The 13,570-nt window shown below is 39.9% G+C and overlaps 1 protein-coding gene across 2 annotated transcripts; it reads right to left on the bottom strand.

Annotated features, from left to right (window-relative positions):
- Positions 1 to 7,248: 7,248 nt before the first annotated feature.
- BTF3 (basic transcription factor 3) lies at positions 7,249 to 13,570 on the bottom strand. Of its 2 annotated transcripts, none has more exons than XM_030322880.1 (6): positions 13,445 to 13,570; positions 12,779 to 12,847; positions 9,707 to 9,820; positions 9,020 to 9,221; positions 8,051 to 8,107; positions 7,249 to 7,552 (listed from the first exon to the last, which is right to left on the bottom strand). In XM_030322880.1, the coding sequence occupies exons 2-6, from the start codon at positions 12,845 to 12,847 to the stop codon at positions 7,506 to 7,508; spliced, it is 489 nt and encodes a 162-aa protein (XP_030178740.1). In that variant the 5' UTR covers positions 13,445 to 13,570; the 3' UTR covers positions 7,249 to 7,505. The 2 variants fall into 2 exon arrangements, with proteins under 2 accessions (XP_030178740.1, XP_030178731.1); XM_030322871.1 differs by lacking the exon at positions 13,445 to 13,570 and adding an exon at positions 13,207 to 13,353.

Here is a 13,570-nt window from a genome sequence, read left to right as displayed (position 1 = left end):
TCATGGATGTATATGCCTTCCTCCAGCACTTGTCTTACAAATCGTCGAGATGTGCCATATCGACAATGTAAAACAGCCTCTCTGCAACTTGACTTCTTGTGTGAAGACCTCGCTACCTGCTTGCCATCCTCCCTGCTTTGGAACAGCAAGCCGGCTCGTGGTCATGGTGAAGAGGAATCTGCTACCTACAGGGGTGAGCTGACCAAATAGTCAAAATTAAAGAACAGTTAAAAAAAGGGGGGGGGGCGGTGCCTGGGTGCCTCAGTCGGTTGAGCGTCTGACTTCAGCTCAGGTCATGATCTTGTGGTTCGTGAGTTCACTCCCCGGGTTGGGCTCTGTGCTGACAGCTCAGAGCCTGGAGCCTGCTTCTGATTCTGTGTCTCCCTCTCTCTCTCCCCTCCCCTGCTCACGCTCTGTCGCTGTCTCTCAAAAATGAATAAACGTTAAAGAGATTTTAAAAAGAATTAAAGAACAGTTACCAGCAACTAATAACTAAAATTCAGAATTATATTTAAAACATTATCATGCAGGAATTCTTTCTACTAGAAATAATGCCTTCATCTAATCGGCCTCCAACAAAACTAGATATTCCAACCAGAAGACTTGGACATACATGGACAAGGTGTGTGACACAAGAAACGGCTGTGATGATCATTCAGATGAATCCCCTAAAACTGACAATAGGTGTACTTGATGTGGTTTTTTATGGTGATATACACATCCAATTTGATATTATTTATGTGATGAAGTTAATTGATAATGTTTTATATTTAGCCAAAACAATGTTTCAGGAGGAAAAAAATTGCCTTAGTTTGCATATTTCCATGATTGTGGAAATTCCCGCTCTTTACATATATGGTAACTGACGGGTTTTTTGGTTTTTGTTTTGTTTTGCTCTAATTCAAAAAAAAAATTTTAATGTTATATATTTATTTTTGAGGCAGAAAGAGACACAGCATGAGCAGGGGAGGAGCAGAGAGAGAGGAAGACACAGAATCCGAAGCAGGCCCCAGGCTCGGAGCCGTCAGCCCAGAGCCCGACGCGGGTCTCGAACTCACGAACCGCGAGATCGCGACCTGAGCCGAAGTCGGATGCTCAACCGACTGAGCCACCCGGGCGCCCCTCACTGTAAGTTTTTTTTTTTTTAATTGAAGTATACTTGACATACAATGTTACATTAGTTTCTGGTGTGTAACAGAGAGGTTGCACAAGTCTACGTGTTCTCCTATGCTCACTGCAAGTGTAGCCGCCATGTGTCAGCATGCAGCCCTATTAAAACACCACTGACCGGACTCCCTGCGCTGTGCCTTTCATCCCCACACGTATTCATTCCATCACCGGAAGCCTGTGCCTCCCGCTCCCCTTCACCCATTTTCCCATCCCCCTAACCCCCCTCTCCTCTGGCAACCATCAGTTTGTTCTCTGTATTTATGGATCTGTTTCTGCTTTTTGTTTGTTTATTCACTTGTTTTTGTTGTTTTCAGATTTCACTTGTATTTGTTGTTTTCAGATTCCACACAGAAGTGAAATTGTATGGTATTTGTCTTTCTCTATCTGACTTATTTCACTTAGTATAATACCCTCTAGCTCCACTCATGTTGTTACAAATGACAAGTTCATTCTTTTTTTGTGGCTGATATTCCATTGTGTATCTATACTGCATCTTTATTCATTTGCCTATGGACACTTGGGTTGCTTTCATACCTTGGCTAATGTAAATAACGCTGCAACAAACACAAGGGTGCATATATCTTTTTTGAATTACTGTTTTTGTTTTCTTTGGGTAAATATCCAGGAGTGGAATTACTGGATGGCATGGTGTTTCTATTTTTAATTGTTTGAGGAACCTCCATACTGTTTTCCAGTGTGTGCACTAATGTATATTTCCACCAACAATACATGAGAGTTCTGTTTTTCTTCACATTCCTGCCAACACTTATTATTTCTTGTCTTTCTTTTTCTTCTTTTCAATGTTTATTTTTGAGAGAGATATAGCATGAGCAGGGAAGGGACAGAGAGAGAGAGAGACACAGAATCTGCAGCAGGGTCCAGGCTCCAAGCTGTCAACACAGAGCCTGACGTAGGGCTTGAACTCACAAACTGTGAGATCATGACCTGAGCCGAAGTCAGATGCTCAACCAACTGAACCACCCAAGGGCCCCTATTTCTTGTCGTTTTGATACTAGGCATTCTGACAGATGTAAGGTGATATTGTGGGTTTGATTTGCGTATTCTTGATGATGAGTGGTATTCAGGATCTTTTCATATGTCTGTTGGCCATCTGTATGTCTTCTTTGGGAAAATGTCTATTTAGTCCTCTATTTTTAAATTGGGTTTTTTGTTCGTTTTGTTTTTTGTGTGTGGTTTTTTTGTTTGTTTGTTTCTTTGTTTTGTGTTCATGTTTGGTTGTTTAAGTTCTTTTTATATATTATGGATATTAATCTCTTACTGGCTTGCAAATTTCTTCTTCCATGTATTAGGTTGCCTTTTTGTTTCCTTCACTGTGCAAAAGCTTTTCATTTTGATGTAGTCCCAATAGTTTATTTTTCTTTTGTTTCCCTTGCCTCAGGAGACCCATCTAAAAAAATTTTTCTATGCTTCATGTCAAAGAAATTATTGCCCATGTTTTTCTTCTAGGAGTTTTATGGTTTCAGGTCTCACATTTAGGTCTTTAATCCATTTTGAGGTTATTTTTGTGTAGGGCGTAGAAGCCAAGTGGTCCAGTTTCATTCTTTTGTACGTAGCTGTCCAGTTTTTCCAGCACCACTTGTTGAAGAGACTGTCTTCTCCCACTGTATATTCTTGCCTCCTTTGTCGTAGATTGCCCATATGAGCATGGGTTTATTTCTGGGTTCTCTATGCCGTTGCATTGATCTATGTGTCTGTTTCTGTGTCAGTGCCATAGTGTTTTGATTCCTATAGCTTTGAAGTATATATTGAAATCTGTGATTTTGATGCCTCCGGCTTGTTCTTCTTTCTCAAAATTACTTTGGCTTAATTGATGTTTTAGTGAGTTCTTGGAGTAGCTACCTTTGCATTTCAACTACATACATTAATATATACTTAGAAACCTTCCTAAGAATATTTACACCCGTGATTAAGCAGTTCCATCACGTCCAGGAGTTTGCATTTTTTTTTTAAATTTTTTTTTCAACGTTTATTTATTTTTGGGACAGAGAGAGACAGAGCATGAACGGGGGAGGGGCAGAGAGAGAGGGAGACACAGAATCGGAAACAGGCTCCAGGCTCTGAGCCGTCAGCCCAGAGCCCGACGCGGGGCTCGAACTCACGGACCGCGAGATCGTTACCTGGCTGAAGTCGGACGCTTAACCGACTGCGCCACCCAGGCGCCCCAGGAGTTTGCATTTTTAAAGCAGGTTAGTTCTCTACCTAATAAGCAAATACAGTCAGATTTGCAAAGTTCAACAAAGGAAATAATCTTGATGGGCAACTCTTGTCCGTTACCAAATTCCTTTTGGATTTCTTTGGAAATTTTGGTAAAGATCAAAGGCAAGTCTGTTGAACACTTTGGGTCTCAAAGATTCTTGTTTGTTCGTTTAACCTTGGGTGTTTCCTCACTCCTCCTCCTCCACCACTCTCCTCTCTGCCTCCCGCGGTGCTCTCCATGGTGGTTTAAACACTGCAGCACCCCATCACTTTACAAACTGGCAAGGCTGTTTTGTCTAGAAACCATGGTGGTAGATACAATTCTCATACCTCATGCCCCAGTCACTGGGTAAAAGACTTATCAGAAATATCATTCACTAAATAGATCCGTTCCTACCTTTTGTCTGGCCATTATGGAAGGTAGAAACAGAAACGCTTCCTGGGAGTTGCGTGTTATCTAACAACGCATTGACAATAAAAGGCAAGAGTATAAACAGATCCTTGTCTTCTTGCTAACTGCCAATTAGCGAACACTGATCCTCTTCCCTGCTTACTGAGCACATAAACTCATATGGCCCCTTCCTTATTTATGGAGTGTGTCAGTATGTTTATTTTCAGACCGATGGAGAGAGGCAGTACTCTTCTTGGCTTTTCAGAGTACGAATTCTTTCACCAAAACATGTAAAATCTTTAATAGACATCTGCAATTTTCCCCTTGGACAGTTTTGACTCATATTTTTAGGATCCAAAGGGCTTTTTCTTTTCCAAGAGCATCTTTTCCAGGCCGCCTTGACATTTTAACAGTAATGATTTTAAAAATAAATAAAATTGTCTAGTTTTACAGTGCACAAAGTGTTCAGCCTAGAGATGTGATACTGTTTTCTTTGCTGACTATGCCTGCATTCCCCAAACATGCTGCAAAAATGGCATTCAAGACCGTGCTGATTGGAGTGATGAAAATTTATGTGAATAGAAAACTTTTCTAATCATTGTTTTGGAAAAGCCTTAAAAACCTGTTATTAGTTACCTTAAGACTTCTCTCCAAAAAAAAAACAAAAAAAAAAAAACCAGACATATGTATCTTATTGGGCAGAGGGGCCTCCTAAAGCATGAATCCGGTGTTATGTAACGGAGAAAAATGATTAGTAGAAATCAGACCCAACCTTTAGTGACCTTCAGCCCATTTTAAACTTGTTTCCAAATTTTAGAATGTAGCTTTCTGTCCTGTGCACCACAGGGTTACTGGGAGGACAACACAAGTGTACTCTAGTTTAACTATTTCAACAAAGAAAAGGTATTAATCCCAAGAGTTTTCAGATCAAAATTTGATCACTATCTCTTAATTGGCCAAGCCTTGGTTCTGATGCAGCTAAAAGCTAGTTTGGCCCAGGACTAGTCTTAAAAGTAGAGGACACCTGCCAGCATGTAGTGACAGCATCCAGAAGATCAACCAGATGAAAATCATCTGCCCCTCTAAGCCCGCCAAGACTTAAAATTCTTTCTAGTAGTTGCTGAGGTCAAAAGAGCAGACCTAGGTTTGACTCTCATGCTACCACACAACAGGCTGTGTTGATCTGACACAAAGTATTTTCACCTCTTGAAGTTGGCTTCCTTATCTGTACCACATGGCTCTTTGGGGGGGGGGGGGAGATTATTATGATAACCAATGAGATTATATAAAACAAGTGGTACAGAGCCTCACACATAATAGCCGCCAGAACTGTGGGCAATTAAAGAAAAATTGTAAGGATATGGTAGATTGCAGTATTGTTCAAAAGTATTGGCTGTCCTGCTCTGAAAGAGTACATTTCTCCAGGCCTCGTGGCCCTCAGATTGGACTATGCACATGACTTGCTCCGGCTGATGAAATTTGATTCATGACGTGTGTCGCTTCCTAAGTTTTCAGAGCCAGATGGTTGTTTGCTCTCTTTTCCCTGTCCTGAGACTAGCAATGTCCTGATCAGATGCTGTTCTTGCAGTAAAGTGGACCCCAGCCGCAGGCAAAGCACATGTATCAAGAGTGACAGAGAAATCTTTGTAGCAACTAAAATAGTCATTTGTAACTGTAGCATAATCCTGATAGTGAAGGTGTTACAAGAACTTTTCTTATTAATATATAGCCACTATCACACACCAGACCATTTAAAAAATGGACCAAAGAACTTTTCTTGAGGTTGTCGGAGAGTCTCTGACTACAGGCACAACAGAATTAACCCTACCCAGCATCTGCTAAAAGAAGCAAGTTGCCCTGTGTAGGCCTGGCCTGGAAACCGATTGCATTTCCTCATTTAGTCCCTTTCCTGTACAGATCTTGGGCAAACACCTGGGAGGATATTCAGGTAGTAGCATATTCTTCACAGGCCTAAGTCAGCCTGTCACTTTCAACTCCATTTCTTGGGATGAGTTGGGAAACTAAAAATCTCATCTACTCCAAGTATGGCCAATGCACCTGCAGCATCAGACTCACCTGGGAGTAGATCAGAAATGCAAACCCTCAGGCCTCCTCTAGCTCTTCCCAATCTTCTGTCCTCCTTTAGACATTGTTTGGTCAGTTACATACAAGCAATATTTGTTAACAGCGTTAAAAGCCAGTAGATGACCCACCATTTTCTCATTTGCTGGGAAGCCGAGTGCTCCAGATAGAGTCTACCCATGAGTCTGGCACCTGCAACTTTGTAGCAGAGCCTAACCTGACCCACAATACTCTGGGAACATGCACTTCTCTGTAATTTTGTAACCCCAGAGACTGCTGAGTCCCTGTTACTGTAGCAGTGGACTTTAACAAGACTGACACATCCTTGGAAAGTAATACAATGTTTAAATATGCAAATACTATCTACACAAGCATTTCATTTTTATAGTTTACTTATAGTGACTTTTAGATATAGCTGCATAGTACCCTCACAAGGTACTTGCAAATTATTATGGAAATTTCACATTCTCATTGTTGCAAGAAAAAGCTAAAACTATTTTTTCATCTGGCCTTAAAGCAGAAGACATTTATTTTAAATGCCATTTGTAAATTTTTAAGTTACTTCAACATTGATTGCTAATACAATTTGTTTTAAGTAGCCTTATATTGAGACAGATTTTTGGGATGATGTCCTGATTGGGGTGCAGGCACAAGTATTGTTTGTTAAATCTCTTGCAACTGTACACATCATTTTTACTGTGTTATTTTGAAAAGAAAATGGGAGGAGCCACCTGGCTGCCTCAGTTCGTACAGCATGCATCTCTTGATCTTGGGAGTTTTAAGTCTGAGCCCCACGTTGGGTGCCGAGATTTCTTAAAATAAAAAAATACATAAATACATACAGTAAATTTTTTTAAAGAGAAAAAAGTAGCCCTACTACAGTGTTACCACTTGAATTTAATTAACATAAGGTGGCATTCCTAAACCAAACACTACTTTTTACCCGTGTCTTACAGAATATCCTACAAGGGTTATTAAGAGATTACTTTCCCTTTTTTTTAGGTAATTTTGGGTTACAACTACAAAATGGAGCTACTCCTCCCTACTTCATAGACTGGGGATTAAATGAGAGAAAATTAAGTGCAATAATATATTAAAGGCACTTAGTATACATTTAAGAGATAGACCGTATTAAGAGAAAAAACTCATGCTCAAAGGAATATTTCATTCTCATTTTATAGTTATACCCATTATATAAACCACTGTAGCCCTGAGGATTGCTGGAGAAAAGTTTTAAAACATAACTTTATATCACCTGTGTTACATTATATGGCCATTTAAAATCTTTAATCAAATTTCATCAAAGATTACCAGTCATATTACATGCCATGATTAGCTTTGCTTTCTGTGTACAAATTAGTGTCAGTGAAATAAAAAATGAAACCATATACTAGGCAAAGAACTTTATTAATCTTGTTTCAAACTTTATTCCCAGGCTTCTTCAGCTTAATTAGCTGCAAAGAATGAATTGTGTATAAGCAAAAACTGAAAAGAGCTGCAGTGTCCAAGGGGCTTGGGCTTAAAAATATTAGAGATCTAGATTTTATCAGATCCATGAACAAAATTTTTAAAAAGCAGTCATAATATAAAATAGCAGCTCCCAGTAACTTCTTCAAGTTTTATCTTCTTCAGAAGTTGACTCAATTCAGTTTGCTTCATTCTTGGAAGCTTCATCAAAATTCTCCACAAGATCTAGAAAAAGAAAAAGGTAGAAACTCTCAAAAAAGCCAAACCTACACATCAATGGATTTTAAAGAGATTTACCAAGTAAATTGCCTTCTCCTAATTGCCAAGAGTTTTTCTGATTTTAGAATAGTTACACCATACCCCCAAGACTCTTGAACGATTTCTCCATGCCTTCTCATAAATTTATTGATCTCGAAGTAGGAAACAGGGGTCTCTTTTGTGATCTGTTATTATATTCATGTGACAACATACATTTTTTATTCAATATTTAAAGTTAGATACCTATACCTACCTGGGATCCCAATCAGAAAAAAACAAGTCTACAAATTTAACTCCTAAATAACTCTGCATTATTTTTTCCATTCTAAAGAAGTGAGGTTCATGTCTACGTTTTCTGTTCTTTACCTTATTACCTCCCCCCACAAGGTACTTTCCTAGAGTATAAAGATTTTTCATTCTTCCTTGCTAAGATTCTCTAATTTAACCACAAGTGAAGGTTCCTACCTGGAACTTCATCATCATCATCCTCTCCGGTAGCAAGTGGTGCCTTTCCATCCACAGCTGTGAAAGCGAAATATATGTTACACACTTGTTAAGTTTTTAATAAACATCAACCAGAAAAACAGATTAAAGGCCAAGCATTGTTACAGTTTATATTCACGATTACAACAGTGACATCTGGGATTTCATCCGTAAGTACAAGCATTAACATGGCAGTCTACAAATGAACGAGAATGTTGTTAACAGCCAACAAATCAAATTCCATACCCTTCTTTCAAGCCCTCTGGCCACCACAGGCCCTGAGGTAGTATGAGAACAACAGAGTGCCCCCAGGGTAGAGGTAAACCCATATACCACATCATGGTAAAATTTCTTATGGGAGACAAATCAAGAAGCTGTTTCTCAAATGCTGTTTTGTTAATGGCATAAGGGAGATGCTCAACAAACCTTTACTGAAATGAACATAAAAGGATCAAAAAATTAAATGCCTTTGATTGGTGGTAAGCATCCACTTTTTAAAACACAAAAAAGTAAACTACACTTAGGAGTTAAGACCTCACAGTACTAGCCCTGTAAGATTTTCAGCGGGATACTTCCAAAACCTACTTCAGCTCTGAAAGCCTTTCTAGAACCTCTTTCTTAAGTCTCTCACTGTGATACCCTCTCTCCCAACATATACATATGTACACACACACATACACACACACCTCTCTTTATACAAATACAAATACACACACACAGAGATAAACATGTAAAAGGTCTAGCACAATCCACTGAATCAAGTATTAATGATCGATCACAGCATACTAGTTAACTTATTGAACACACTAAGAACACTTAAAAGCAGCGTAACAATCGTTTTTAGAGGAAAACTGGCATGTCCAAATGTAAAGATACTCACATCTACTTGAAATCTTAGAAATTTACTGACAAATCAGTAACTCTAGGCAAAACCACTACTAGGAAACTTACATTGTTTGGGCAGAGCTTCAGCCAGCCTTCTTAAACTAGTCAGACTGTCTGCACCAAGTTGGTTTAAGATACTGGGTAACATTTCTGTCAGCTGCTTTGTCTCAGCATGGCCTGTAATGGTGAAAGTGTTCGCAGCCAGGGATGCCTGAACTTTAGGGTTGTTAAAGTGGATCACTGTTCCTTGGTTTGTGAACATATTCACCTATAAAGAAAAAAAGTTTTAATGAGCAACACCCACCAACATTCCTTTAAAGCCAAACATTCTATTAAGCAAAAGCTGAAGTCTGGCTAAGTAATCCACTATTCCACTGTGAAGCACAGGTGCTATTTTTTTGCCTGGAATGGAAAGTGCAATCTAATCACTTTCAGACTCAGCAATCTCCCTACTATTTATTAATGGAAAGATTTTAAAAAATCATTTAACTCATGACCATTAAAATTTTTTTCTACCCACATCTTGTTCTATAAAGAAATAAAATTTGGGGAACCTGGGTGGCTCATTAGGTTGAGCATCCAATTCTTGATTGTGGCTCAGGTTCTCACGTTCATGAGACCGAGCCCTGCATGGGGCTCAGGGTGGACAGCAAGAAGCCTGCTTGGGATTCTCTCTCTCGTTCTCTGCCCCACTCATGCTCTCTCAAAAAAATAAATACACTTAAAAAAATAAAAATAAAATTTGACACTTACTTCTTCAATACCAGAGATATTGTTTACTCCTAACTTCTTTAAGGAGAACTGAAGTTTTTTATCATCTGCTGTAGCTGTTCTATGAACCACCTTCTTCTTTCGGCGAGCAGTTCCCTGAGTGAGGAGAAGGTAACACACATAAACACCATAACAAACAGTTTCTAATTCCTTTCTGACCTTTGGATCTGTTTAAGAAAATTACTCTAAGTATAAAGTTTTAGGCAGCAAATAGGCAATGATGGAAGCCGAAAGAGGGTAACAAATCCTTAATAACTTCTCATTTTGTCAGATATAAACAAATTATCTTTTCAAAATCCTATTATTTAGATTATGTGCTCCAGAAGAGCAGATAAAGAGGTGGCATTCTCAACCTAAATTAGGCCTCATTAAAAGCTCCATATTCAGAACTATTAACCTTTTTGGTTTTTTTACATTAACCGATGAAAAATCAACATCCATTAATAGTCACAGGCAAGACAATGTATGACACATTCAAATGAGTCTGTATATAGACTTCTGTAACACCTAATAGTAAAATCTGAAGTTTTTAAAATCTGAAGTATCTTAATCTACAAGGCCCCTACATGATCTGCTCTGCCCCTATAATGCTGTTCTTGACAACATCTCTATCACATACGTATTCTCATCTTCAGCCACAGAAACCTCGTCTGAGTTCCTTAAACAGGCCGAAAAGAGCCTATGCACATACTGTTCCCTTCTTCCCCTAGCATCTGCACTGGCTTCCTCCCTTACTACAGATCTCCGTTTTTTGGCACCATTATCAGTGACCTTTCCCAACCACTCGATGTAAAAAAGCAACTCCAGTAGCCATCGTCTTTTATCTATCCAGGTTTTTTTTTTTCTTCATAACAATTATTACTATAAGAGAGAAATGTATTTTATTGTCTGCCTCCCCTCACTAGAATGTAAGCTTCCATTCTGTTTATTGCTATAAAAAGTTTAAACGCTTTACATGGTATATAAGGCTCTTTAGGGAAAGGCTACCACCTACCTGCCTCAATATACCCCAACCTCCATACCAATTCCTATTTGTCCTTTAAAACCCTGTTCCAGCCTCTTTCAGGCCTGCCCAAACCTCTGTAATTAACTGTCCCCAAGCAAAATCATTCCCACCCTTGTACTTCAGAAACACTTCTACTGAACTATGTATATTACACTATGAAACAGATCTTTCTTTTAGAAAAGATGCCTATCTCCCCTACTACCATTAAAGCTCCCTCAGGGACCATGAACTTCTTAAATTTCATATTCTCAGGACTGAGCACAATAAAGGCTTAAATAATGATAGTTACACCAAATAAAATATCAACAGCTACAAAAAATACTGGTTACCAGACCCAAAAAAGCCTTTAAAAATAGACATCACCTTGATGTAGTCATGTAGCTATCTGGTTTCCAAATAATTGTCTCTAAATCTCTCTAAAAGACACTCTAACTGCTACTGTAAGATTATAAAAACAAAACGGACACACCTTCTATACATTCCACACACTTCACATGTGTAGAGTTCCATTTTTACTGATATAATTAAGATATTATCAATGTTCTGATCAGATACTGAATAAAGCATTTTTACAGGATCAGAGTAACCACAGAAAGATAGCACGCAAGCACATTATTCAAGTTATTTCTTGTGAAACTTGTACCAAAAGAAATGATAGTTAAAAACACCAATATAAGAATATCCAAACACTGACCCACAAAGGCTGTAATGAGTTTCTCTGGGACCTGAAGGCCACACCTAGCTTTTAACAATTGCTAAGAAGGCCAAGAAACACCTACTAGTTGTTAATTGGCAGGTGCAGATCCTGAAGACTACCCGCTTCAGGAAAAAAAAAAAAAAATCAGGACACATTCATTGTTGGCAAAGTCCAGGAATTTAACAGATACACATCTCCTTATTTAAGTCTAAGTGAAACTTTTGGCTATTTCACAGAATACTCTATTTGAAAGCAAATGTTTAAAGTTGGGAAAAATAGATAACAAGCTTGGTAGCAGGGAAGCTTTACAAGTTCTACCAAGTAAAGACACGCTCTGTTCGGACAAGCTACCACACCTTGTTAAATACTAGGAATGTGCTAACACAATGCAAAATACAACTAAGTACATCTCTGTCTAGAGCAGTCTTCTGATTTAAGTAAATTACTCAGAAAACAATCTAAAAATTTCCAAGTTCAAAAAAGAATACTCTTGAAAATCAGTATCAAGCAGAAAAAAACCCAATTAACCAAAACTTACCTAAAAGCCTAGCAATCATTCTCATTCTCTCAGTTTTAGCATATTTACAAAGTCAAAATTGAGAGCTTATCTGCTTAGGTAGTATTTTCAAATCCATAGTCACTGCTCTTAAATTTTGTGATGTACCTCTAACAAAGGTATCTTCCAAATATCCTAGAAAAAAATATACAACTACTCTGGAATGCATTTAGCTAAGAAAGTATTACAGAAAGGTCTTAATGTACAGGGAACACAAACTTCTACCTGTCAAGTACAATTATCCAGAACCTGACATTATAAACTGTAGTTCAAAAGACAGGTGGAACTTAAATTCAGAGTTATCTTAATTATTTACAAAAAAAAAAAAAAAAAAAAAAAAGAGAGAGAGAAAGAGAGAAAAAAGAAAAAAAAAGGCATCAGCATAGTACTGAAGGTATACAACTTAGGCCAAAACAAGTTAGGAGTAGGAGGGCCACAAGGATTATCTAACTGAAATGACACATTTTCTTACTAATCAACTTAGGAAACATTTTGTTGTACTGAAACACTGTAACAATGAAAACATTTTCACAGAAGTAATGTTTATAAGTGGTCTCTTCACCTAGATTCACTTTTTTTTACTATACAACATGCGTGTCCCACTGATACACTCTACTGTGTATCATTTAACCCCGCCTCCTCCTTCCCACCCCACTTTGCGAGCTCGATGAAATGCCCTCTAGAGACAGTGACAAGCCAACAATACCAAAAAAACAACCCCCCAAAAAAACCCAAACCTGGAAACTTCAACAACAACAAAAAACTATTAAAGTTAAAAAAACTATTAAAACTTACTTTCCCACCAATGCGCACTTGTGCTTGCAGTTTGGCGAGTTTCTCCTGGTTCATGATAGTTTCTTTCATCTAGAAAAACAGGAAACCCTCAGCGAGGAAAGGTCTAGTTATCTCCAGCATTCTACGCTCGTTATTTCCCAAGACACGAGCAGAAGAAAAAACGTCCTAAACAGGCCGAGGCCTGAATCCCCAATCCACCCCGCAAAGCTCCCAATTTCAGTTTTGGGGGAGCGCAAAGGGCACCCACCTTCCTACCCCTCCTCCACAACTCCCCCCTCCCTGCAGGCCCGAAAAACGGGCGCTAACCCATGCCTGATCACCCCCCGCCCCCCCCCCCCCCCCACCCCCACCCCCGGCCCTGGCCCGGCCTCGGCCTAGCCAGGGCCTGCCCGGCCCGGCCCGGCCACTCTCCGCAAGCCTCGCGGTACCTGAGGCTCCTGTCCTCGGGTTCCGCCGCGAGGTGGAGGAAGAGACGGCGTCGCCTCGCCCCCAGGGCAGCCGCCCCTGGCTCGACCTCGCCCCCGAGAGTCAGCCTGAGTGGGCGCGCCTGTCCGTCGCATCGCCTTCCTCTCCTCAGCCCTGTCCCTCCCTGTCTCGCTCCTTCCGGGCACTTCCCGCCCCCGTTCCCGTCCTCCTCCCACGCCGGCGTCCAGAGCCTTTTTGTACCTTGTTGGAGCGGAAATGGGACCGCGCGGGGGACTAGGGTAGGCGCTCAGGGGGTCTCGGGTGGACCAGCTGAGATTAGGCGCACACACGCGGGGACGCAAGATGGCAGCTAGAGGGAGGCCGGAA

The sequence above is a fragment of the Lynx canadensis genome, chromosome A1 (genome assembly GCF_007474595.2).
Source record: "Lynx canadensis isolate LIC74 chromosome A1, mLynCan4.pri.v2, whole genome shotgun sequence".
Classification (NCBI taxonomy): domain Eukaryota; kingdom Metazoa; phylum Chordata; class Mammalia; order Carnivora; family Felidae; genus Lynx; species Lynx canadensis.
Note: the sequence above shows the minus strand (reverse complement) of the source record. Positions and strands in the feature narration are given on the sequence as shown.